This window comes from Vicugna pacos, chromosome 13, assembly GCF_048564905.1.
Source record: "Vicugna pacos chromosome 13, VicPac4, whole genome shotgun sequence".
Lineage (NCBI taxonomy): Eukaryota > Metazoa > Chordata > Mammalia > Artiodactyla > Camelidae > Vicugna > Vicugna pacos.
The window spans coordinates 67,309,588-67,335,189 of record NC_132999.1 but is presented as its reverse complement, the minus strand read 5'-3'; the positions used below and the strand labels follow the sequence as shown (position 1 = coordinate 67,335,189).

At 62.3% G+C, this 25,602-nt stretch overlaps 3 protein-coding genes across 15 annotated transcripts in view; 1 reads left to right on the top strand and 2 right to left on the bottom strand.

The window, feature by feature from the left end:
- Window positions 1-447: 447 nt before the first annotated feature.
- The window catches only part of LOC102539029 (tyrosine-protein phosphatase non-receptor type 11-like), a 26,237-nt gene continuing 1,082 nt past the window's right edge, over window positions 448-25,602 (top strand). The window contains exons 1-13 of the mRNA XM_072975689.1: window positions 448-510; window positions 6,643-6,765; window positions 7,724-7,921; window positions 8,802-8,988; window positions 9,066-9,185; window positions 9,392-9,505; window positions 9,665-9,761; window positions 10,002-10,101; window positions 10,472-10,625; window positions 10,785-10,916; window positions 11,685-11,839; window positions 11,950-12,017; window positions 12,132-12,450. Coding sequence (XP_072831790.1) covers window positions 497-510; window positions 6,643-6,765; window positions 7,724-7,921; window positions 8,802-8,988; window positions 9,066-9,185; window positions 9,392-9,505; window positions 9,665-9,761; window positions 10,002-10,101; window positions 10,472-10,625; window positions 10,785-10,916; window positions 11,685-11,839; window positions 11,950-12,017; window positions 12,132-12,450 — 1,781 coding nt within the window. The 5' untranslated portion in view covers window positions 448-496. The remainder of the gene's footprint in view (window positions 511-6,642; window positions 6,766-7,723; window positions 7,922-8,801; window positions 8,989-9,065; window positions 9,186-9,391; window positions 9,506-9,664; window positions 9,762-10,001; window positions 10,102-10,471; window positions 10,626-10,784; window positions 10,917-11,684; window positions 11,840-11,949; window positions 12,018-12,131; window positions 12,451-25,602) is intronic.
- RNF223 (ring finger protein 223) lies at window positions 14,189-17,339 on the bottom strand. Its single transcript, XM_072975870.1, has 2 exons — window positions 17,011-17,339; window positions 14,189-15,525 (listed from the first exon to the last, which is right to left on the bottom strand). Exon 2 carries the CDS (start codon window positions 15,514-15,516, stop codon window positions 14,752-14,754), a length of 765 nt encoding a protein of 254 aa, XP_072831971.1. The 5' UTR covers window positions 15,517-15,525; window positions 17,011-17,339; the 3' UTR covers window positions 14,189-14,751.
- The window catches only part of C13H1orf159 (chromosome 13 C1orf159 homolog), a 21,161-nt gene continuing 15,088 nt past the window's right edge, over window positions 19,530-25,602 (bottom strand). For 4 of the 13 annotated variants that reach the window (XM_072975691.1, XM_072975692.1, XM_072975690.1 and 1 more), the window contains 7 exons: window positions 24,536-24,622; window positions 24,083-24,148; window positions 23,632-23,735; window positions 22,463-22,506; window positions 21,886-21,911; window positions 21,762-21,792; window positions 19,530-20,902 (listed from right to left, as the gene is read on the bottom strand). In XM_072975691.1, coding sequence (XP_072831792.1) covers window positions 20,560-20,902; window positions 21,762-21,792; window positions 21,886-21,911; window positions 22,463-22,506; window positions 23,632-23,735; window positions 24,083-24,148; window positions 24,536-24,622 — 701 coding nt within the window. In that variant the 3' untranslated portion in view covers window positions 19,530-20,559. Of the gene's footprint in view, window positions 20,903-21,761; window positions 21,793-21,885; window positions 21,912-22,462; window positions 23,305-23,631; window positions 24,149-24,535; window positions 24,623-25,602 lie in introns of those variants that run through there. The other 9 variants (XM_072975703.1, XM_072975702.1, XM_072975694.1 and 6 more) reach the window with 9 other exon arrangements.

The following is a 25,602-nucleotide window of genomic DNA, read 5'->3' as shown; positions in this document are numbered from 1 at the left end:
GAAAGACCTGGTTATCACCTGGGCTCCCACCTCCGCCCCTCTGGGGTCTCGTCTGGGGTCCCCCGTGGGACGCGGGGCGGGTGGGATCTGTTCCGCCCCCTCATCCAGCTCCGAGCCCCTCCTTCAGAATGTGGGGACCACAGCCCCTTCTCCCCGAGAACGGAGGCGGAGCCGGAAAGGTTCTTGGAAGGAAAGCGCCCACGTGAGCTGAACCGCGCCACTCGGAGCAGGGCCGCCCGGCGCCTTCTCTCTCCGAGCCCGGGACGTCGTGTGACCCCTAGGGCGCCCTCGGGACCTGCTGCTTTTATTCCGGTCTCCCAGCGTCTTGAGACATGAGGGCGCTGGGCCTTTAAGAGAGATTGGGAGGGGCGGGGCCTCTAGGTAGGCGTGGCCAGGTGGGCGGAGTGGGCCAGTTGTGGGCGGGGCTCCAGTGGGCGGGTCCTCTTTGTGGGCGTGGCCTCCTCGGCCCCGGCCAGAGCTTCCAGACCGAGCAGACATGACCTCGCGCAGGTGAGCCTGGCCACCCGGTGGCCCGACGCCACGACCTCACGACATGGGCTTAGGGCTGACGGGCGCAGACAGGGCCGGGACGTCTCCCGCTCCTGACCGGTGGCCTCCAGGCCTGGCCTTCTGACACTCACCCACCTCCAGAGCCAGGGCCACCGGATACCTGTGTCCCGCGCCAGAGAGGCCTAGCCTCACTCAGGAGGCTGGAAAGGACTCTTTTCGATCGGGGTTACTGGGCCTGGGTCGGGGTCAGAGGTACCCTGACCCTAGGGAACGGATTGTGTCCTTAGGTGGCAGTGGCTGGAGCCTAGAGTGGGCAGCATGTGTCAGGTCAGAGGCAGACCCTCCCTCTCTCACTCCCCTGGACTCCTTGCCCTGCTTCAGGCTGCCTTTTGGCCACTAGAGATGTGTTCTGCCTGGCAGGGTATCCCACCTCCTCCAGGCCTGAAACTGAGGGTATCCTGGAGGCTTCAGTCTCCCCCTCTAGGTGTGGCCCCTGCAAAGACAAGTCCCCCTCCACAGGCTCATCTCCCCCACAACCGCCTAAGGCCAGGCTTAGGAGCAAGCTCCTGGGGTGTGTGTGAGAGCCAGCTTCTGGCCTCCATGAAGAGGGAAGGTGGGACGTGTGCAGGGAGGGGCACTTTCTGCCCTTTCTACCAGATCCCAGCTCCCCGAGTGTGTGCACACATGCATGTGAGCTCAGACTCTAGCTGGGCATGGGTGTCAGTGGGGAGCTACTCAGGTGTAAGATGCATGTCACCGCTTCCTGGCACTTGGCACATCCAGAACACCCCTCTGGGGCTTGATGAGGCTGGATGTCATTGGAGGGGGTCACCCTAAGACCGTGAGTGACTCCCTAGATCAGTGAGGGACTGAACAAGGTCTGATCTGCAGGGCCCAAGGCAGTGCCTCAGCTGTGAGGGTCCCAGAATCCTTCCAAGGGTGTGGTGATCCTGGCACAGTGGCCTCTCGCAGGGTCAAGGGCCCTCTTAGGCTTAGGAATAGTGGAAGTGGGTTGAATCTCTAGGAACTTGTCAGTCCCAGAGCCCTGTGATTCCAAGGTTTAACATCCAGCTGGAGCTCAGGGAGGAGGGCATTTTGGGGTCTGGTTGGAATGACCCGTCTGGCTCCCCTCAGCTTCACTCTTGCTTGTCTCCTAGGCATCTCTGGTGCTCAGAAAAAGCCATATCCATGTCATGTGCATGTGACCCTGGGCCAACCTGGGAAAGCCCCGGGTGGGGCTCTGCCTGCCCCTGCCAACCCTCCCTGCCCAAGCTTGTGATGACCATCTGGACTGTCACTCCTCTGGCCCCTGGGTCTCTGCCCACACCCCTATCAGGCCTGGGCAGGCCCAACCAAATCCCAAGTAAAGCTCATCCCCCCATGCCTGCCCCCACCCTCTGGCCCCTTCCTGTAGCCCTGTGGTTTGTGGGTCAGTGTGCACCTCCATCAGCATCACTCACCCAGGACTCTGGTGCTGTGGGCAGGGCTGGGCATGGTCCTGCCAGAGTGCTGTGGTTTGATGTGTTGATATTGGTGTCTGAGGGAGGAGAGTATAGCTCAGTGGTAGAGTGCCTACCTAGCATGCACGAGGTCCTGGGTTCAATCCCCAGTACCTCCATCAAAAGTAAATAAATAAAACCTACCCCCCAATAAAATAAAGTAAAAGATATTGGTGCCTGGGAGGAAGCTGGGTCCACAGGAAGAGGAGGGTACAGCTGAACCCGCTCAGGTTCCCTCTCTGTTCAAAGTTGGAGAGGAAAATGTGTCTCTGATTAATCTGGTCCTGCACAGACAGGACAGACGTTGATTGAGTTTCCTCGGAGGAGGGGCTGGGGGACAGGGAGATGGAGAAGGACAGTGACTGTGTTCTGGGGCCCTCAGCCCTGGAATTCCAGCCTGGGACCCTTCTCCACTGGCCTGTGTATCTCCCACCATCACAATGTCTTCCCTACAGGTGTGTCCAGCCCTTGTCCCATGTGTGCATAAGCATGTTGACAGGCTGCTCACTGGGTCTCCTAGAGTCCCAGGGTTGGAGCAGTGCCATACAGATGGGACACCAAGGCCACAAAGGAAGCTGGCCAGCGGGTTTAGGCTGATCTCTTAGGTAACCTGGGCTGTCCCTGGGCTCCTGAGCACTGACTGGACTCAGCTGGGCCCAGGCTGTTAGACTTGTGGAGAGCCCAGTATGCCCTGCTCAGCCCACCTGGCTCTCTCCCGGTTCTGCCTGACCCATGTCACCACAGCAGAGCTGAGTCACTGACCCACCACAGAGCAGGGACCCCTTCAGCACAGAAATGACTCTGAGCCCTGGGCACAGAGGGGGCGTGGAGATTGGAAATGGGGACCTGCAGCCTCCCTACCTCCTTCCACCCCTTCAGCCAGGCGCAGCCAGCTGGCCTGCTAGGAACCTGGCTCCTGGTAGTCGGGTGTGTGGGAGGGCAGTGGTGTGAGCTGTTGCACCCTCTCTGGACGTCCCACCCCTAGAGATTTCCACCTGATAGACCCAGGGGCAGTTTGCGTGGAGGAGAGAGGGATGAAAAGTAGGAATGAGAGTCCTGGAAAGGACAGACACTGTGCCCTTCACCCCTTGCTGTGGCTTTGATGCTGGTCTCCACCCTCTATCCCTGCCCCCACACTCTGGGCATTGCCCACCTTGGACTGGAGTCTGTGGCTGCTGGGGCCGGGGGAGGGGCAGCCGGGTACAGGATGTGGTTCAGCAGAATAGGTGGACGGGCTTGCGGGGGGGGGGGGGGGCGGCTGGAAGCCTTCTTTTTGGTTCTAGTCCCCCCACCCCCACTGCAGTGTCTCAGACGGCACAAGGCCATCACCCTTTTCCTGGTGGCCTCACCTGCTCTCCTGTGACTGGACCTGGAGGTCATTCTGTGGCAGCTCCTGCCCCAGGAAGTCTTCCCTGGCAGCCTCACCTGCCAGACCACTCGACCAAAATTGCCCCCAGGTCTGGGTCCTCCTCCTGTAGGAGAGAGCTTGAGACCCCAGGCCCCAAACATGCCCAGGAAGTGCCAGGCTGGTAGTACCCCTACTTCCCCCAGGGAGAGTGGGAGTGGGAGCACTGGGCGGCCCTGGGCACATTGTCTGAGCTTCTGGGCCTCTGTGAACCAATATGTGGACCCTGGGGAGCCACAGAAGTCAGAATGGAGTGTGTCCTCCCCGGGGCTAACGTATAATGGTGACGACACAGGGGACAGGTGAACACAGAAGCATGTACACGCCTATCTGCTATTAACCGGTGCCACATTTGGAAGGTGGAGCAGTGATGCAGCTTGACTGGGAAGGACCTCTCAGGAAACAGGCAGGGAGGGAGTATGAGCCATGGCCACAGGGGTAGGTGGGAAGTGGCCAGACGAGGGGAGAGGTCAGGGAACAGAGATGGAGAACACGGTATTTGCCGTGGTGGTTCTGCCAGGTGTGTCGGTGTCCTGAGAGCCACAGAGGGCCACTGGCGAGGTTTAGGTGGCTCTGATCTCCATTTTCTGAGAATCCCTCGGTCTGCCACGGCTCGGCTGTAGGGTCAGAGATGAGGCCCAGGGACCTGGAATCAGTACTGTCATCCAGGCAAGAGCTGATGGGCGCTGGCCCCAGGGTGCTGGGAGAAGTGTTTGGCTGTGGGGTATTTAGAAGGCAGGGCAAGAGGGTGGCGAGGTTGGGAGGGTGCTGGAGGACTTGCGGGCAGGACCTGAGTGACGGGGAGGTGGTGGCCCCCTTCACAGAGTGAGGACCGTGCAGAAGAACGGGGGCTTGAGGGTGTTATCGGGAGGTTTGAATGTTGCAGATTTTAAGATAGAGATGCTGGTACCTGTCCAGAGATGCTGAGAAGAGTTGTGTCTGTGAGTCTGAAGTTCAGGCCCAGGCAGGGCTGGAGTTGAGATGGTGCGTGGATGTGTAGACGTGTGTAGGTCACAGGAGAGGGGCTCTGACATTATAGGGCCAGAAAGAAGAGGAAGAGGACGCCAGTCGGATGTGGTGCAAAACCAGGGGAGTGTGCACACTTGAGAACAGCAGAGTGGAGGTCGCACTTCTAGAAGGAGGCATGATCCGCCGCGTCAGATGCTGCTAGGATTGAGGCCTGACCACCGGCCCCAGGAGGCGGGTGAGAACCTGTGAGCCCCAGTCTCAGTGGGGCTGGGGGGCACCAGGATTCAGGGCTGTGGGGACTCAGGCGAAGATGGGCAGTGCTGACCAACTTTCTGTGGTGGTGGAAATGTTTCCACCACTGCGGTCAACAGTCCCCACCAGCTACAGCAGCTTTCAGCAGTGAAACGTGGCCCCTGTGACCAAGACTGGGATTGGGATTCTGCTGAATTGTAATCCATTCACGGGCACACCCCACACAAGCCATAGGCTGCGTACTGGGCAGCGCAACATAGACTGTGCAGGGGGATGGCTCCTTAGAAGTGTTGGACAGGAGCTGAAGTCAGGGCACAGGAGGCCTGAGAACGGGGTGGAGGGAGGAGGGAGGGCCCGGAGGGAAGAAAGCGGACAGCTTTTACACAAGAGACGCGATCTGATTCCCATTCCGGAAGGACCTCAGTGGGGCAGCTGTGGGGGCAGAGCAGGGTCCTCCCGGGGCACAGCAGCCACCCCACTTGTGCCCAGGTTATGACTGCAAACAGCTGGTCGGGGCCTGGGGACGCAAGGCAGTGGAGTTGGAGTTGGAGGCCTGGTTTCCCTCTGGGTGCAGGACTGGGCAGGACCATCCCCCACACCATGTGTCACTGTGCAGTGAGCTGGGGACACACTTCAACCAGGTGTCCCAAGCTCCTCCTGCAGTGACCCTTGGTGACCCTGGGGGAGATGGTGTTGCCAGTGAAAGGCCAATTGCAGCGCCACAGGGTCATGCTGGGGGATTGCAAAGGGGTCCGTGCTCTGAGGGGCTCTGGCACTACCACATTGGTGTGATTGAATCAAGGCCCGGAAACTCCTGCCCTAATGGGGAGATGCACTGAGACAGAAAACACCACGGCGAAGAAAACAGCAGTTGCAATCTCAGACGTGGGCTCACGTGCAGCCCTGAGCTGTACCCCCATCCCCTTGGGGGCTGTAAAGGACCGTCCCAGGGTGGGGGTGGGGTTGAGTCCTCTTAGCATGGACGCCCCGCTTGGTCCTCCACCAAGACCTGCCTCGGCCTGAATCGGGCCCTGCAGTCCGCAGGACCCGCGGTGATCCTCTGGGCCTCCCTGGCCCAGCCCCACGCGCAGCCCAGTCACCAGCCACCTGCTTACCCACCACTCACCACCCATTCAGTAGTCATTTACTTCTGAATTCAAGCCCAGTTGTTAGCCCGCAGGCACTGTTTAGGGCCCTGGGTACACGCTGCACAGTGTCTGCCCTTGTGGGGCTTCAGTCTCAAGCAGAAGACATGCGACAAGCCAATAAATACATAATATACGTCAAAGAGATGACAAATGCTACGAAGGGAAATAAGGCAGAATAAGCATCGAAGAGTGAGGTGATGGGCCCCCAAGTCACAGGAAGTGGCCGGGAGTGAGGACGGCTGGGGCGGAGGCCCTGAGGTGCGTGGCCTGGTGTGGGTGAAGGGCTAAGGCTGGCAGGTAGGAAGGGCGAGTGCTGACGGCATGGGAGGTGGTCGTGGGCCCATGGGCTGTTCTCCTGTTCTGGGGGGCTGACCAAGTGACTGACACGATGTGCTAGGGTCCCTCGGGTGGCCAGGACTGGGAGTGGTGGGGCCGAAAGGGTCTGCCCATGGGCTGTAAGGGATGGGGGACCCTGGGCCTCTCTGGGGCATCCTTGGTGCCTTTGGCTGAGCTGGGCCGGTGGTGGGTGAGGGAGAGGCCAGGCACAGGAGGTTTGAGCCAGAAGGTTTGAGCTGAGGTGCCTGGTGGCGTCCTGTGGGGGTGCTGGAGGGGCCCTGTCCTGCCCACCTGCCACTGTGGGAGATTTCCACCCATCTGTGTCCCTGAGACCCCACAGCCCCGCCTCCTTCCCTGTGGGCCTCAGACCCCGTGGGCACAGCCCAAGGGAGGCAGCAAGCGCAGGGTGGCAGCACGGGCATAGGGGGTGTCTGCCGCTGAGGCCAGGACGAAGAGTGGGTGTGGCCGGCACTGCCCAGCACCGCCCGCCCTCGGGGGCACCAGCTTGCCGTCCTCATTCCAGGTGGTTTCACCCCCGCGTCAGCGGAGTTGAGGCGGAGAAGCTGCTCCTGTCCAGGGGCCAGCACGGGAGCTTCCTGGCAAGACCCAGCAAGAGCTGCCCAGGGGGCTTCACCCTGTCAGTCAGGTGGGTGAGCGCTGCAGCCAGGTGTGAACCAGCCTGAGACCCCAGGAGACCTCAAGGGGTCCGCACACCCGAAGCTGAGAACACAGCTGGGGATCCGGCTCCCCAGTCCTCCTGGGGTGGGGGCCCCTGCTGGGGGCTAGACACATGAGATTTTGGTTCTGTGGGACGAATGGTATTCCTGGCCAGGTGGCCTCCAGGAAGGAGGGAACCACCTAGAAAGGCCTTCGGGGAGGGCTCCGTGAGTGGAGCATCGGCAGGACACCCCCTCCCCAGCTCTCTAAGGGGCCTCCGTGCTCCCATCTCCTGGGGGTGTTGCCCACTGCCGCCCACTGTGGGTCTGGCCAGAGCCCATGAAGGGTCCATTGTGTGTGGGAGGATGAGCAGGAGGGGCCACGACCAGCAGAGTGGACAGCCAGGCCCATGTCCACCCTGTGGTCTAGGGAGGGGGGCTTCCAAAAGGGCTCAGATTTTTCCAGATTTCTGCTAACACTGAGGCAGCAGGTGGGACTGAGGTCAGCCCTCAGGATGGATCCCCCACCCTGGAGAGACAGGTGCTCCTCCCCGGGGCTTCCCAGGCCGCACTGTGACACATGGGGGAAGCAGTCTTGAGGGCCAGTCCCCCATCGTCGGGAGCCCGTGGACAGGTGGTCTTGGCTGACGCAGAGCCTGCCATGGGAGGGTCAGGCCTGGAGTTGGCAAGCGCAGTCTTGGCTGCCCCACGGCAGTGGGAGTGGGGTGCCCACCACCCAGGGTGGGGCCTGGACACTGGCTGGACACAGAGCTGCAGTGGAGGGGTCTGGCCTTGGCTATGGCTGTTCCTGGCAAGGGGACGGCAGAGACTGTGACCTCAGGGCAGGAAAATCCCAGCTACTGTTCTAGAAGCTGAGGGTGGCGATGGGAAGGAGGGTGGTGGGCGGGACAGGGCTGCCGATGGTGGCTGGTGCACCGGCCCTTCCAGGCGCCACGATGAGGTGACCCACATCAAGGTTCAGAGCACCGGCGACTACTACGACCTGTATGGAGGGGAGAAGTTTGCAACGCTGGCCGAGCTGGTGCAGCACTACACAGGCCAGAGTGGGGGGCTGCTCCGGGAGCGCGGCGGGGCCCCCGTCGAGCTCCGGCACCCACTGGCCTGCCAGGACCCCACGTCGGAACGGTGAGCAACTGGGTCTGTGTCTGGCCCGGCCCCTGTGTCTGTCTGCACACGTGTGCATTCGAGTTTCTGAGGGAACAGATGGCCTCTGGGCGTCCTCTGCCCCCCAGGGCTCAGGGTCCGTCCTGGGCACGGCAAAGCTGAGGGAGTGTCCTGCACCCCCTCCCCTGGAGTTCTGGGGGCCTCATTTCTTCCAGGTCCCAGGCTCTGGCCATAGGCGTAGTTCTGCAGCCGATCTCACCCCTGCCCTCCTAGCTGGTGACCTGGTGAGCGATTCCTCCAGCCCTGGGTTCCCATCCGCGCTGCGGAGGCCTGAGAGCTGCATCTACCAAGGAAGTGGGTGGAGCTGGTCTGTGGAGACCAACTGCCCCTCCTTACTGAGGACCAGGCTGCCACCTGGTGGTCACTCTGGGGCCCTGCAGAGCCCACTTGTCCTGCCTCCTGCCGGTTTCTAGGTAGGGCAGGGCAGACTGAGGCTGGCTTGGGCCCCCGACGCCTAGGGTCCTTATAGTGAAGAGGTGTCTCTTTGCCTTCCTCAGTCATCTCTCACTGTGCAGTGATGAGAACACGACCAACCCTTATAACCTGGCCATTTGCTTCACCCCTACACTGATGCCTGTTCTAGAAACACGGGTCAAGTGTCCTGCCAGGCTCACGCAAATGAGATTGTCCAAACCATCATCATCATCCACCACGAGACTATTTTCCCAGAAGCTGAAGAGCTGGATGGCCCTGTTTATGAGATATGTGCGGCTGGGGATGACTGTTGTGACAGCCTGCGTCTCTCATGGTGTCTGTCTCAAAGCCTTTGGCTACGTATGGGTCTGGGCCCCTGACCTGGCCAGGCGGGGCCCCCAGCCTCACCTGTGCCACCCTGGGCCAGGTGGTACCACGGGCACCTGTCTGGCAAGGAGGCCGAGAAGCTGCTGATGGAGAAGGGACATCCAGGCAGTTTCCTGGTTCGAGAGAGTCAGAGCAAACCTGGGGACTTTGTGCTATCAGTACTCACACAGCATCTGGACAAGGCGGACCACCAGCCACGGGTCACCCACATCATGATCCACTTCCAGGTGGGAGGTGGCAGCTGAGGTGGGGTGTGACTCAGGGGAGGGGGCAGCAGCCAGGCCCCTCACTGCTGCCCCCACAGCCAGATGGGAAGTACGACGTGGCAGGAGGGGAGCAGTTCGACACCCTGGGAGATCTGCTGGAATGCTACAAGAAGAACCCCATGGTGGAGAGTTCGGGGGCCGTGGTTCACCTCAGGCAGGTACGCCCCCGGGCATTTGATCCTTGGGGTCCAGAGTGCGCTTCTCCTCCGGGGGGGAGGCCAAGGTTTGCTGGCACAGCCTCACCCAGGCAAAAGGGCGCCAGGCAGTGCTGGGACGCTGTCGCTGAGGGGAAGGATACAGGGGACAGGGCACTGTGGGTTCTTCTGGACCCTGCTAAGCTTGGACACGGGTCCCTCCCTGCCAGCCCCTCAAGGCCACGAGAATCAGCGCTGCAAACATTGAGAGCCGTGTGCAGGAGCTCAGCAAGGCCACCGATGCCAGCGGGAAGGCTAAGCAGGGCTTCTGGGAGGAGTTCGAGGTGCCTGCCTGCTGCTCATTGCCCCCTCTCAGACTCCCATCCTCTGGGGCTGTGGCAAGGGCCAGCAGAGGAGTGCGGGTCAAGGGGTGTGAGGTTGGTGTTGAGGGCTCTGGGAAAGGGTCAAGGCTCCGGGCTGAAGCCCCATCTCCCCACCCTCAGATGCTACAGCAGCAGGAATGCCGGCTCCTGTATCCCCGGAAGGAGGGACAGCGGCTGGAGAACAAGCCCAAGAACCGATACAAGAACATCCTTCCCTGTGAGGGCCAGGGGCAGGGGCCATGGGGGCCAGGGCTCCACCCACCACATTCGGGGGCCCATCTGGCAGAGGGTCCTTCGTGGGTGGAGGCAGGGTCATTTCCCACCGCTGGTGTGATGCCCCCTCTTGCCCCTTCATCTCTCGTCTCTGCTTACCACGGGTCAGTGGGCAAGGAGGCAGGTGGGGTCCTCAGGTGTCCCCTTTCTGCTGGAGACCTGAGTGGCATCTTCTCCTTCCCAGTTGATACCACCCGAGTCATCCTGCGTGACGTGGATGACAGTGTGCCTGGAGCTGACTACATCAACGCCAACTACATCAGGGTGGATGTGAGTGCGGTGTGGTTGGCCAGCTGCACACTTGGCTCTGCATGGATCAAACGTGGCATCTGGGGCCATGTCTGGCCACATAACAGTCACCTTCTCCCCTATTATGAGCCTGGAGCTCCTGCTGGCCCCCAGTGATCTGGGGACTTTGGCACAACAGTAGATATTCAGGGGGAGGGGTGCAGCAGTCCCCAAGGGGTCCTCAGAGGGGTCCTCTGAGCCTGTACAACTAAATATTGGTCCTGACCCCTCCTTAGCCTAGGGTGGGGCAGACTGTGTGTGTGAGCCACCTGGGCTAGTTTGCATGTCATTGCATCACCTTGCACTTAGCCTCTGGCACTTTAATTCCTGGAAACAGCAGGCAGCTGACCCCACCTCCTTTCAGAGCGACCCAGAAGAGAAGCCAGGCCATGGACTGGGCAAGGTGTACATCGCCACTCAGGGCTGTCTGCAGACCACGGTGGCTGCCTTCTGGGCCATGGTGTACCAGGAGAACACACGTGTCATTGTCATGACCACCAGGGAGGTGGAGCGAGGCCGGGTAGGGGCTCAGCCTCATGTCCCCCCCTCCTCCCACCCCCACCCCTTGTGTAGGGAGCAGGGAGGGCCCTGGACAGACCCGCATATGCCCCACAGGGCTGAGGGGCAAGGATGCTGGTGGTCTTCCAGCACGGCTGATGCAATGCACCCACTCCCCCAGAACAAGTGTTTCCGATACTGGCCAGAGCTGCATGGCAGCCAAGACTATGGCCGCCTGCACGTGTGCAATGCAGCTGAGTACCAGGCCCAGGGTTACTGTGTGCGGGAGCTGCAGGTGTGGCGGCCAGACCAGGTGAGCCTGGAGGGCACAGGAGGTGTGGGGCCAGAGTCAGAGTGGTCAGGAAGTCCCCAGGTCTGCACTGGGGTGAGGAGGCCCTATGCTGGCCCTGCCTCCACCCAACCCTGCTGGCCCTGGTGGCTTCCATATCCCTCAACCCAGTGGGCACAGTCCTGGCCTGGGCTCTCCTGGACAGTGTTCCCAGATGGGCACGTTCTCAACCCCAGTTGCCTGGCTCCAGAGTGGCCTCACACCCACATTGGCCTCTCCCTCCGGTCTTTCCCTGGACCATCTCAGCACCTGTGGCCTCCTTTATATGCCAGTGGTGCCTATTTCTACCCCAGGCACAGATCCCTCCCCACTAGTCCCCTGTGTAACCACCTGGGGGGCGTCCTGCATGCCCTCTTCATTTGGCCCTTCCCAAAAATAACTCAGAGTCCAGAAACCTGCTCCCTCCTGCGGATGATCTGTCTTCCCTTCCTCAGGCACCCAAGCCACCTGGGGCTACCTGGGGTCACCTTGGGCCACCTGAGCCACCTGGGGCCACCTGGGGCCACCTGGGCCTGATGGCCCATCTTTTCCTACCACTCCCTCCTGCTCAGTCTGGGCCCGGCTGGTCACTCCTTGGGAAACCCCGCTAAGCCACGGCCTGCCTCCCTCCAGTCCCTCTTCGTTCCCTGCGTGTCTCCCACCGCGACGGTCACAGAAGCAACACTGAGGCCCGGCCAGTCTGGGACCCTCCCAGACCAGCCAGGCTGAAGCTCACCATCCTGCCCTGCCTAGGAGAGGTCGGCGCGCACAGTGAAGCACTATCAGTACTTCAGCTGGCCGGACCACGGGGTCCCGGCCGAGCCCGCCGGCGTCCTCGGCTTCCTGGACGAGGTGAACCGGGCCCAGAGCAGCATGCCGGGGGCCGGACCTATGGTGGTGCACTGCAGGTGCGATCGGGACGGGGAGGGGCGGGGCCAGCGGCTCAGGTGCGACCAGGGAAGGTGCCCGCGGCTTTGTCCTGTCAGCTGGTCACAAGCTTCCTGGTCCGTCCCCACAGCGCGGGCATCGGACGCACTGGCACCATCATTGTGATTGACATCCTGGTGGACTTCATTCGCAAGCAGGGTGAGCCGCCCCTGGCTGGCTGGCCCGCCCTGCCGACCCCGTCCACTTCATCTCGCCCTCCCACCCCTCCCTACCGGCCCCGCCCCGCCCTGCCCTGAGCGCGCTCGTCCCCAGGGCTGGACTGCGACATTGACGTCCCCAAGACGATCCAGCTGGTGCGGCGACAGCGCTCGGGGATGGTGCAGACCGAGGCGCAGTACAAGTTCGTGTACCTAGCGCTGCGGCGGTACATCCAGGGCGAGCAGCTGCGCCTGAGCGAGCAGGCTGCGGCGGGGCCGGGCCGGGGCGGCGCCTGCGCGGGCATCACCATGGTGACCAGTGGGCCCGCCCCTCAGCGCGAGCGGCCGGAGGAGCGCGACTCTCTGAGTGTGGGCGCGTCGCCCGCTGACCCTGGCTGGAGCCCCGGGCCCGCGCCGTCCCAGGCGCCGGCGGCGTGAGTAGGGCGTAGGGCACCGGAGCGGGCGGTGACCGGGCCGGGAGCAGGGGGGCCTCGGGGGCGGGCCCCGCGTGGGGGCGTGGCCCGGGCGAGGGGGCGTGGCCGCGCGTGGGCCCCCGCGGAACCCGGTCTCCTCTCGCAGGACTCCAGAGGCCTCTGGCCGCGTGTGTGAGAGCCTGCAGGGCCTCGGGAGATGAGGGCCCCGCGTGCGCACGCCCCGAGTGAGGTTGGAGCCGCGAGGAGGCAGCGCCCAGCCAGGCCGGCCCCCTCATTCCTCGAAAGGACTGTGTTTAGGACAGTGCAGACTGGAGCTCATCCCGGAGCGCGGGGGAAGGGGTCCCGGGTCTGCCGCTCAGACCCTCCCTGACCAGGCCTGCACGCCCAGAGATGGGAAGGGCGGTCGATTGATCCGGTGTCACCGCCTCTCCTGGGGCTCCCAGGGGAAGGTGGAGGAGGGGCGGCAGGGCTGCGGTTTGTCTCCGCGTGGGAGGCCACCAGTGACAACCTGCACCGCTCGCTGAGCACGTGTGACCTTGTGTGTGCCAAGTGTTTGAGTGCCGGCCTGTATGTGGGACCTGAGTGGCCGGCAAGTGAGTACCAATGTGTCCTGGACCTGACTGTGTCACCAGCGTTTGTGCCCAGCTCCCCTGCATCCAGGGCACCCCCCTCACCCATCCCTTCGGAGCTGCTTCTCAGCCCTGTCCAGAGCGGTGGTCTGGGGTGTGGCCCAGGCAGTGGCTCAATTCCTGACTTGACCAGATGTAGCCCAGACCATCACGCTGAGGTCACGCGTGGATAAATGCTTGTTGAATGAAGGAGTATATGACCTGCTCATGTGACGCCCGTGTGATGAGGGCAAAGCTCCCTGTGTGCATGACTGGTGTGTGATGCTGTGATGTCACTGGCATGTGGCCTGTGGTCCCACCCCCGACACGGATGGCCCTGTGTCTTTGTGGTAGCCTCAGTAAAATGCCTTGTTCTCAGTTCTGTGTCCTTGTGGGGGCCTGGGGCAAGGGTACATGTGAGTCCCCACAGCTCGGCCCAGCTTCCCCAGGGTGTGCCTGTGCCCTCTCCCCTCCCCAGCCAGAGGCCCAGCTGGGTGTAGCAGGAAGTCCTGGGTTTTGGGGTGAAGGATGAGGAGGCTAAGACCTGCGCGAGCCAGACCGGCCTGGCCTCTCTTCACCATGCCAACCTGGTGGTGCAGGATTCCTGAGGCCAATAGCAGAACCGGGTGGGGTTGGGGGTGGGGGTTGGCAGGACTCCCGCCCATCCCTTGAGACACTGCTGCTTCACCAGCCAGGCCTGGCCCAGGGAGGGTCTGCCAGAGGGCCCTGAGGTCTGTGGATCCAGGACACGCTGGTTTTAGCAACCTCTGGGATGACTTCTGGGGAGTGCAGCCTGGTGTGACCACAGTGGGGGATGGGGAGGAGGACTCTGGACGAGGCCAAGGCCCTACACCAGTCCTACCTGCCCCAGGTGCTCTGGACCCTCCCTATTTCCCTGGGGGAGCCTCCCAGCCCTGGGGGCCAGCCAAGTCCAGACGTGCTCCAGCCCATCCACAGCCCAGAGAGGACAGGAGTTGGACCCCCTAGAACCTGAGGCCAGCCACTTAGGGGCTGCTAGGAGTCCAGGCCAGTGCAGGTATCCTCTGTACTGAGGGTCTTTGCAGCAGGGGAAGACTGTGAGCTTTTCTGGAGGAAAGGGTTTAGTGGTACAGGAAGGAGGACACACAGCCTGAAGACCTCTTACCAACTGCGGGTACAAAATAATTTATTTAAAAATGTACAGTTCACCAGGTGGGATGAGCACTGAGGGACTGGGCTCCCTGCCACTTCCCTCTGTCCCCCTGGTCACCCAAGGAAGGGGCCAGCCCTGCCTGGGGAAGGACTCTGGGGAGGGAGCCATGGGTGAAATGTGCATATGAAATAAGGATGGCAAGTCCTCTCCCTTTTCAGCAAAGGGGCTGTGCCTGCAGACGATTCAGTGTACAGGGAGGGTCCCCGCCAAGCTGCTGCTCCTGGGCCTCAGTGTCCCCACCTGCATAATGGGAGTTATGGGGGTGGCCTCTGGGGTCCATAGGAATCTCTGATTCTTGGAAGCTCAGGGGAACTTTCTGTCCACCCCATAGGACCGGGCCCCAGAGAGTCAGGGGCAGGTGAGCCAAATGGGGTGTGGGTGCCTCAGAGATACTGGGGCTCCTCTGGGATCCCAGGGCTGGACCCCAGACAGCTGCTACATCCCATGACCCCAGCTGTGGGCTGGGCAGCCACACCTGGAACTGGGGTGGCGGTGATGACCCTAGTTGTCAGCCAGGGACCCAAGCGAGAAGGTGGTGGCGGCAGCAGTGGCGGTGGTGGCAGCCTGGGGCCGGGGGAGGCAGCGAAGGTTCCCTGTCTTGAGAGCGCATCTCACGGGCCAGAGCACCACACAGAAGAGCACAAGCAGCAGCGCTGTGATGAGCGCCACGCGCCTCCAGTCCCCGCAGCGCGCCCAGCAGCGGGCCAGGCGGCCCCAATGGCGGGCAGGGCCCGGGGAAGGTGAGGGTACGGCAGGTTCAGTGGGCTTGCTCAGGCCCACATCCACGCACATGAAGCCGGGCGCTGCCAGGCCAGATGCGGAGGGCGGCGGGCGGCAGCAGAGCTTGGTGCCCTCGAGCCACACGGGCTCCTCCCGCCGCAGGTGCGCCGGCATCCTGGCCTGCAGCTGGCGGCTGGTGCGCAGCGCAGGGGCCCCGGCGGCAGGCACAGCTGTGGGCTGTCGGCAGAACGGGCAGGGCACAGCCTCTCCGCCAGGCCCGCCTGTGGGCTGCGCAGCCGTCAGCCGTGCCAGGCATTCCAGGCAGAAGACGTGGGTGCAGGAGAGCTCTTTGGGCGTCTTAAAGATGTTGTCATAGCCCGAGAAGCAGATGGAGCACTCCAGAGGAGAGGCCACCTTCTCTGAGCCAGGGGTGCCGGGGGACCTGGGGCTGCCAGCCGAGGCAGGGGACCTGGGCACTGCGGCTCTGGGGCTGCTCCTGCCAGAAGGCGGCATGGCCGTATGCCACACCTGTGGGCCTGATGACATGGTTCCAGGCTGTGGGACAACAGAGACCACTGTGAGTGACCTCGACTGCCCCTTTCCTGCAAGGTCAGTCTATTGCTGTCCCTCTGTCCCTCTCTATTGCACTGGTCCCAAAGGTCCCTGGAAGGACACTGCCCACCTGTGGGCACCTCCACAAAGTCCTGCCTGTCCCTGGCTTAAGGTCTTTCTGCTCAAGTTGTAACCCTGACCTCCCCACTTCCTCACATGCTGAGTCAGGTGTGAGCATCCTGGGGGTGTCCCAGCCTGGCCAGCCTAGAGCGGGTCTAAGGATGGAGGCCATGTGCTCACTGCCTATCTGGCCATGCCACTGGGCAGAAATAAAGGTGATGATGACAACAGTCCACCACAGGTACTATTTACTTCTGGGCTCTGCCAGGCTGGTGTGATACACACGCAGAAAAGGTAGCCGGGGATGGGGGTGGCGACAGCCAGAGGGGCCTGGGCTCTCACAGGAGGGGTGTGGCCCTGGGTCAGGTGAAGTGGGTTTGAACACGGATCCCAGTGGTCAGCTAATGTGGTTGGTGCACACCAAGTCCGTGGGCAGCTGTGTGAGGGTGGGCGCCAGGCCTGGCTGGGTATGGGTGGTGTCAAGACTCTGGATCTGGGAACTGGCTGGAGCTGGTCAGGCTGCGGGAGATGGGAAGGGCCTGAGCAGGGATGGTGGCCACGGCCTGAGGAGGGGGTTTGCCTCACAGCCACAGCCCGAACCTGCAGGTCAAGCTTGTCTGGCTGGTGAGGAGGGCTTGGTGCTGGCCCTCAGGGCCTGGAAATGCCCTGCAGTGAGGGAGTGGTAGGTGGACAAGCCCCAGCCTTCCTCTCTAGGCTGGCCTGCCACCCTGAGGGTCACACCAGCCACAGCTGCCGTCTAGGAGGTGGTGGGCTGTCCTCTTTCCTACCGACTCCCCTCTCCATGGGAAACGCGGCCTCCGTCTCCCTGGTGAAGCTCAGGTGACCTGCCTGCTGCCTGTCCACTGGGCCCAGGTCTCCACCCCAGGCAGCCACGTGGGTCCTGACTTGCCCATCACCTTCTTGGAGGACAGAGGCGGCCAGGGCCTTTGGGACAACCCAAAGGGGCCATGTGACGTCATGGAGCCACGGAGGCTCCCCCAGAGGGGACCTGACCCTGAGCTGCTGGTCAGTCCAGGGGAGCTGGCAGGATGACTTCGAAGTGGCGTGCCATGAAGGCTCAGGTGTTGCTGCCTACTCACGGTGAACACTGTGAGTCACGATGACATCACTGTGATGTCTCGAGTGCCCCTGGCATTGCAGCATGAGATGTCACCACAACATGGTGGCAGTAGTTGCTGCAGGCCAGGTGACAGCCTCAGCAGGGTCTGGGGGAACCTCGGGCTGCCCTCCCCCAGCCAGCGCACGCCACATAACCAGTTCCTTGGCATTGAGGCCCCACCTGTCCAAGGAGGTATCCCACCCTGAGCCTGCACAGATGAGAAGTAGTGTCAGCTGAGCTGGCCTTACCTGGTCGCTGGGGTCAGCGGGTCCCGGGCATGGCCCTCTTGGCTGGCTCTGCCAGGCTGAGGCCCCGAGCCCTCCCGTCACAGCAGTGCTGGCTCCCTCTCCTCCGGGGTGGGCTGGCCTGAGCTCTAGCTGGCAGGTGTTCCTCTCCAGGGCTGGCCGTCACCAGCGGTGCGGGGCAGGTGGGGTACAGGGGAATGGGTGTGCCCTTGCAGGTGTGGAGCGCTGTCTGAGGCAGTTGTAAGTTCTCTGGGCGTGGGCTCCTGGCAGGTGTATTTATATACTCGCTTGGGATCTTGCTGGCCGGGGCGCGGCCTGGGGCCTCTGGGATTGGCTGGCCTTCCGTCCTCTCCCTGGCAGGCTGGGCGGCCGAGGGCGGAGTCAGAAGTGAGAGATCAGAGTCTGGGGTGGGGCTGGGGGTCAGTGTAGGCCTCTGCAGTCTGGGCAGGTCTGGGGTGCAGCTGGATGCCTTAGTAAAACCTCTCCCCTACCCCTGTGGACCCTGAGATACTGGAGCAGCCCCTCCAGAAAGAAATCTGCTCACCAACCCTGTGCAAGGTGGTGGCACCTAGCTCCTGGGTGAGCCTTCCAGAGGGTCCCTGCAAAGAGCCGCCCCACTCCCTGCTCAGCTCAGCTTGTCCTCCCCGCCCACCTGTGATCTCACTGACGCCCCATCACCCCCAGCAGCCCCGTCCTGCCCCACCTCATCCATATGGCTTCTCATAAGCACAGCCCCCAAAACTTGGGCTTCTGCCGCCCCCACCCACCCCTCCCCACCTGCAGCCTTCGGGGGCCAGGAGAGCACTCCCTGCTCTGGGTCCAGGGTATAGGGTGAGAGGTCAGGGCTGGGAGCACCCGAGGGGTGAGTCAGGGACCAGCCTGGCTACAAAAACTTGTTTTAGGTGAGTGCCTGCTGGCAGCACCCTCAGTTACACACGTAGAGCAGAGACTCCAAGGAAGCCCCATCCTGCCAGGGGATCCGGAAATCTTCCTGGGGATAGGGGAGCAGTTCCAGCCAGTCAGCCTGGGGTCCTAGCAGACCACAGGGCCAATCTATGCAGAAGCCAGGCTAGGGGCTGGTGAGGGCATGAGGGCTGAGGGTGGGGGCCAGGATGGAGGATGTGGGGCCTGTACTGGAAGGGCTAGGGTCTGACCAGTGGCCTGGACTGTGATTCCTCACTGCCACCCTGTTCCTGAGATGGGACCCCAATCACGAGGCTGTGGGGAGGGGATATTGGGTTTGGTGAGGCTGAGAGCAGGAGTCCGCCCTGGGGAGGGAAGGCCCAAATCATCCCCACTGCCCTGGCCGGTGCCCAGTGACCACTTAAGTGAGGAGTCCAGGAGCCCCAGAGGCTGCCCAGCCTCCAACAGCACTAGGAAAAAGCACTGCGAGCCAACAGCGGTTAGAGGTCAGCAAAAGGAAGCCACTACCGCAGTGCTAGGAGGTGGGTGCACAGAGTGGGCCGCCTGGGCACAGGACCCCAGGAGGGGCTGGCCACTGTGAGATGGGAGGGGCAGCCAGACCTACACTCACTAGGAGTCCGAGATGTGGGGTGACTGTAGGACAAAAGGGGACCCAAAAAAAGGGCTCCCCCGAACATTCCATGAGGGGCTTAACAAGGGGCTGGGGTCTCAGATTGGGGTGGGAGTTCAGAGAGGAAGGTGGGGGCTCATATTGGGATGGGGGCTCAGAGAGGGGGTGGGGCTGAGAGAGGAAGGTGGGGGCTGAGAGAGGGGTGTGGGTGCTCATATTGGGGTGGGGGCTCAGAGAGGAGGGTAGGGGCTCAGATTGGGGTGGGGGCTCAGAGAGGGGGGTGGGGGCTCAGAGAAGGGGAGCAGCTGTGACAGCCGGGCCAGCCTGTGTAAGATGGGCCCAGGGTTCCCACGGGTATCGTGATTCAGGGTCACACGCTGCCTCCAGGAAGTGTCCTCCATCCTCCAGGCACACCCTCCTGAGGGCTCCTGCGAACGCCTGAGCTCTGAGGTCACTGTGAGCTCCTCAGTGCACAGTCAGTGCCCAGGGGCAAGGGGACAAGGATACCTGAGGGATGGGCCACCTGGGGCAGTGGCCAGGCCTCCCTGCATGGGATCTCGGCACACTCGGGGCCTGGCGGGCCCACCTAGTGCCCACACACCTGCTCACTCTCCACCCTGATGACAGAGGGAGCAGCTGTGCCACGTGGGCTTGTGGGTTCCCTCTGAGTGGGTGGGCATGTTCAACTTTACCCGGCTGTGCAAGCACACGTGTGATACGTGTGGAGGGAGCATGGCTGCCAGCATGTGGCCCCAGAGCTAGGACTCCCTCGCCTGGGCAGAGGACAAGGCCTTCGGTGACCATCCCTGCCCAGTCATGGCTCTCAGATGTGGGGGCCCCGAGCCCTCAAGACACCTGGGATTCCTGGGCTGGATCCAGACATTGTCCTCAGCCAGAAGAGCAGAGGAGAGGACTGTACCCCAAGGCCAGCCTGCCCTGCTCAGGGCAGTGGGGCTTCACTCTTGCTTAGAAACAGGTGAATCTTGGGTCAGCGAGAAAGCCCTGAGTGGTTTTATTGACGCTGATTTAAGTTGGCACACGCTCAGCTGCCAGACAAGTTGCCCCTTCATGTCCTGACGAACAAGTTCGTGCCCGAAAACCATAAATGCTCTAGACAGGCATCGCTGTGCAGAAGAGCACAGGAGGCTGGCCACGCAGGCCCTGCCTCAGGCCTCTTAGACGCGGACCAGACGTTGAAGAAGAAAATGTGAGTCCCAGCTGAGGGTCTGGGAAGGACAGGCTGCACCCCGCCCCGTGTGCAGCCGGTGGCCCCCAGGTATCCTCTCTCCACTGGAACCACGGCCATCTGCAGCCAGCCCAGACCAGAGACACGCAGGGTGGTGGCAGCTAGGATGGGCCGGCAGGTCTGGAGAGACCAGCCACGTGCGTGTAGGGGCCCTGACCTCCAGCAGCTTCAGGCCAGTGTCCGCCGCCAAGTGGACGAGGACCGGCAGCACCTGGGGCCCAGGCGGCGCAGCAGATAAGGACAGCCGGGCCTCTTGGACGTTTGTACAGAACGCATTTCCACTTAAAAACAGACAAAAGTCAGCAGAAAACCAGACAACTCACTTCCACAGCTGTCTGGACGTGGCTGGAACCTGCAGGCCTCGGCCTCGCTGCTCTCGGTGAGTGTGGAGGGTCTGCCCACCGTGTGCTCCAGGGCGGAGGAGCGCCCTGCAGCCTGTTGGCCCCTGGGAACTGTCTCTCCCAAGGGGCCTGGACCCCACGTGGCCTGGTTGCTGAGCCTGTTTCAGACAGAGGCTGGACTGATGCTCCAGGTCAGTCACACTGAGCAGCCACGTGTGGAGAGGAAGAGCCTGCAGGTGAGCCCGCTCCCACTTAGCGTCTGTGGCCAGAGACGGATGAGCTGAGCCAGGGCCGTGTCCAGGCCCGTCCCGGGGCTTTGCTGAGCAGCACCTGGTCTCTGTGCGCTGGGCTCCCTCCACGGTGACGTGTGGGTTCAGACGTTGCTGACTCGGGCCTCCACTGAGGAGACAGCGGTGGGACCCACGTCCCTGTCATCCAAGGGCCGCTCGCGCCTGACATAGCGTGGCTTCCGCACTGAAACAGGGCCAGTGACAGGTGGGGTCAGAGCGGGCCCCGGCCACAGAGGGCCCAAGGCTGTGGCCCTCGCTGGAGCCTGTGGGAGTGGGGGGAACCGCCATGAGGGAGGACCGCCCACTGAGCCCCAGCTCCTGCGCAGCCGCTGCGATGGGGAGAGCTTCTCTGGGCCTGGACACTCGGTGCCCCTCAGCCTGGGCGAGGGCCTGGCTCTCCAGAAACACAGAGGCACAGGGCACATGGTGCTCCAGGGCTAGGTGGCGGCCCCCCAGCCCGTGTCCACGTCCGAAGCCCCCGAACCTGTGGATGCAACCTCACTTGGAAAGGGGGTCTTTGTAGATGGGATTGTCTGATGGGCCTTAAATCCTGTGACCAGTGTCCTAGTGGAGGGAGGTAGGCAGAGAGGAGGAGAGAGGGAGGGGAGACGCCGGGTGAAGGTGGGGCAGAGGCTGCAGGGAGGCAGCCACAAGTCCAGGGGGCGCCTGGAGCCCCCAGGGGCCGGAAGAGGCAGGAAGGCCCTCGCCCTGGAGCCTCTGGAGGGAGCGCGGCCCTGCCCACACTTAGCTTTCTGGCCTCGGGCCTTCAGAACTGTGAGGGGAGGCATCTCTGCTTTCTCAAGCCCTCCCTGGTTGCATGCTTTGTTGCAGCCGCCCCAGGAGAGTAACGCAGGCCTGCGTCTGTGCCCGGCCTGCCTCAGAGGGCTCAGACGCGTGATCCACTGGACAGGGCAGATCTGTCTTGACCAAGTAACTTATCTGTCCCCAGAGAAGAGGGACGTCCTCACCTGTCCCCACGCCAGACCTCTGCACAGTGGTAAGAGCAAGGTCTGGAGAGGAAGCCAGTGACTCCTGCTCTGTGGCCTGACGCTGTGACACATCTGACGCAACAAAACTGAAGTGCCAGCCACTCAGGAGGGGCCGCAGGAGGCCCTGTGCCCGCTGACCTGCCCCCTGCTCAGGTAGAGCTGGGGCTCGGAGAAGGGCTGAGGGCAGCCAGGTGACCCCTTGACCTGTGCTGGGAATCCTCTCGACAGACTCCTTGTCTCAGAAACAAAAGGGAAAAGGCATGACAGCCGTGGGTGATGGGGGCCTGGCATTTTGAAATTCCCACCAGAGACGAGGTGCCCCAGCAGGGCAAGGGACAGGAAGCGCTGACGTACCTGAGGGCTGAGGCGGGGGGATCATCGCAGCCTTGAAAAGGGGAAAAGGGACAGTGAGAATGCGGACAGATGGCCCCGGCCCAGGCGCACAGACGCAGGCCTCAGCCAGCCCTTCAGTACTTACTGCTTCGCCAGGCTGCAGGGCGGGGGCTGCAGGAAAGAGCACAGGCGTCACCTGGAGGCCACACCACTGCCTCAGCCTGGGGGGCTCCCTCAGCCTGGGGGGGTCCGTCAACCTGGGGGCTCCCTCAGCCTGGGAGGCTCCCTCAGCCGGGGAGGTCTCAGCCTGGCAGGGTCCACAGGCCTGCAGAAGGTCTTCCCCACTCTAGGCTCAGTCCAGCCCCACCTTCAGCCTGTCCCCAGCAGTGCCCTCAGCTTGCCCAGCTGCATCTCCTGCTGCACCCGGGGCAAGCTGCCCCTTCCCCAAGCCTCAGCCCCCCGGCCTTCTCAGCAGAGTGGACTAGCTGGCCCTCAGAGACTGCAGCCCCCATCCCAGCAGGGCGGGGCGGGGAGAGGACATAGCCCTGGGTGTTCAGCCACGCCAACGCCCTTCACATTGAGAACCCCACGATGTCTGCACGGAGCATTCTGAAGAGGCAACTGCCCCTTATTCTCAGACACAAGAGCCCCGTGACAGCCCAGCGTCCCCTTGCTGCCCCAGCCCCACTCTGTGCCCCTGGGGCCCCTCTGGCAGGACATACCTTTGTTTCTTCCATAGAAGACTGCGGGCAGTTTGCTGGCACGCCTGAGGTAGAAGAACATGGCCACGGAGAGGATGAGGCCCGAGCTCACGAGGAACGTGCCCAGGAAGAGGGAGGCTGCCACCTGAGGGCCCCCTGCAAGCAAAGCCAGGGCTGCCAGCAGCAGCCGGGGGTCTGGGATGCCGTGAACACACTGGGGCTCCCGCAGACAGGGGCTTGGGCCTCCCCACACACTCAGCCAACCCTCCAGGCCTCGGGTTCTCATGAGGAGGTGGGATGTTGAGAGGCTCCAGCCTGAGCTCCCCATGTTCTTCCTGAGACTCAGCACAAACTGTGGGGCAGGGCCCGGTACCGCCTGTCTGGAGCTTGCGGGCTGTCACCTGGAGCGGCCCTCCCAGTGCCTCCCTTACCTGCACAGGGTCAGCACAGGCTGACGGCCGAGGGCTGGGTGGTCAGTGACCCCACAGCTGGGGGAATGTGTTTAGGTGCCTGTGGGAAGTGCCTTTCTGACCCTGTACACAGGCACGAGGCCAGACACAGCCATCCTGGAGCAGAGGGAGGAATCCCAGCTAAACTGGCCCCAGATCTGCCACAACAGAAATGGGCTCAACACTGGACTCGCAGCGTCCTTGTCAGCCACCCTCTGCTGTAAGGCCCAGCCTCATGTCGCAAGAACGTCAGGCTGTTTGAGCTCCAACCCCAAAATGCTGCTGCTCGGCGTAGTGGCCTCCGTGACCCATGTCAGCACCAGGCCGCTTGCTTCTGGTCCTGAGACTTGCGGGGAAGGCCTGAACCCTCGGTCTGGCCTTGGTCCAACACATCCTCTGCTGAAGGACCAGGGTCTAGGGGGAACACGACCCTCATCACGACACACGCACCTCAGAAGAGGTGGCCACACCCTGCGGAAGGTCCCACTCCCTGACTGCAGTGGCCACTGGTGGCTTGGGCACCACGCCCCTGCAGCCTGGCCACGCCCCTGCAGTTGTACCCCACAGCCCAGCCACTCCCTGTGGTTCCGCGGGCATCTCAGGTACGATGGGTGCCTGGCAGCAGGAGTGGGCTAGGGACCCGAGTGTCCAGGAGGGGTCCTGTGACTGCCCCTGAGGACCAAGTGGTGTGCAGGCATGTCTGTCCAGCCTGCAGTGTTCGCAGTCTCCTGTGAGACTTACACTGTAGAAGAGCCACCAGAGACAGGGGCAAGTGGACCTGATGGTGTCCTCCCATCTTGGAGAACCGCCATCCTCGGCTCCCAGCAACCTTGGGGCCAGGTGGGCTACGAGCAAGGCAAAGGATTAAGATGTGCAGCTGTAAGAATTTCCACTAAGCAGACCATTCAGGGGCACACCGTGGGCCCAAGCCATGACCCCAGCCTCCCCCCACCCTTTTTAATCAGCCCCAGACCCTGACTTCAAAGCCAGCCAAGCTTCCAGACCGTCCGGAGCAGGTGGCCGGGGCTAGGTCCTGGTACACAGAGCTCTTGGCTGGGGTGGACCCTGACCCTGACCATGGACGAGGCCCTGCTGTGGCCAGCATCTGTGGTTGGGTCTGCACTGGGAATGGCTCAGATGCTGTCCTGCTTCCTCCGGGGTGGAGGGGTGGTCTGGTGAGGAAGAAACTTACCGAAATTCGGCCGCCCAGGCATCCCTGCGCTCCTGTTCACAGGGGACTGTGCACCCCGGCCAGTGACTGCAGGGGAGCAGAGCTGTCGGTGCTGCTGGTGGCACAGGCAGCCCAGACCCACGGTGAGCTCCTGGACCACGCATGGGGACCCCTCTGAGGACCCCCGGGGAGCCGGAGGCACAACCCAAACAGCAATCATGGGCCAGAAATGAGAAAGGGAAGTGGCGGTGGAGGCAGAGCAGCCCTCACCCCACAGCTGTCCTGAATGGACAAGAGGCCTTGGGGAGAGGGCTCCTGGGGGGCGCCCCCCGGGAGACAGTGGCCCAGGGTGAGATGTGGAGGCAACAGACACAATCCCCACCCCCTCCTTCAGAACTCGGAGGTGTGGCCCCTCGGTGAGAAGAAGGCAGGTGGGCGCGGAGGGCGGGGGGTGGGGACCGGGCGAAGACGTACGGCTTCTGCACTCGGAGCTGTTGTGGGTCCCGTTCCTGCACCGGACGCAGCTGACTGTCCCGTCCTCGCTCCAGCGCCCGTAGCAACCTGTGACCAAGAGACAGGGGCTCAGCTCAAAGCCCGCATCAGCAGGCTGTCTTCAGAAAGTGCTACACTTTTGCGTTTGTAAAAGCACACTCATTCACGGATGCTAGTCTGGATGGAGTCCAGAAAAAGAACCACCTTGACGGGAACCACAGCCAGCCCTCTCTCACTCGGGGACTCCCATGGAAATGGCCTCAGAGGCTGAAAGGGGAACCTGAAATTGACAGGTGCTGTACATACAGCCTCACCTCTGGAGGGACCAGAGATGAACCCCCACCTCCCACCTCCACGAGGGACAAGGTCCTCCCCCACCAGTGCACTGCCCCCGGCCCAGGAGTGACCCTTGCTCCCTCTGCTGCCTCTGGGCTGTGTGTGCAGGGGCAAACCACGGCTGGGGGCCAGGACAGTGGCCAGGCAAGTTTAAGGGGTGAAAGTTGACTTCACAGAGCCATAAAGCCCCTTGGAAAAACAGCATGGTGCCTGACTTACTGGGTTCCCAGCCTCACCCAGTAAGTAAGGAAAGTCGCCTCCCGGCAGAGCCAGGAACCCCAGGATATGGGGAACTCAAGAAGAGGGGAATTCACCCAAAATTATAGACACTGCAGGTGAAGTCTGGTGGTGAGTCCTTGGCTTGGCTTCCTGGACTTGAAAGGCCTTCGAGAGTCCAGTTTGGTTCCTTGTGAAAAGGTCTAGCAAACCAGACTTCAAAAGAGCCCATGTGGTCAGTCACTGCTCTTGCTGAACTTACTTAGACAATCAGGCCAAGTTTGGCGAAGCTAGATTCGGGGTTTTGGGTTTTGTTGTTGCCGTTGCTATAGGGTTTATGGACAAAGGCAGAATTTCTTCATGTGAGGCTAGACCTATTTTACAAGCAATTAGTCTTGGAGGGTGGGGGTATAGTCCAGTGGCAGAGCACATTCTGAGCATGCACACGGTCTTGGGTTCAACCCCCAGCACCTCCACTAACCAAAAAAAATACATGT

Coding starts and splice junctions, on each gene's coding strand:
- RNF223 (XM_072975870.1), bottom strand. CDS start 15,516: ATGTCATCAGGCCCACAGGTGTGGCATACGGCCATGCCGCCTTCTGGC.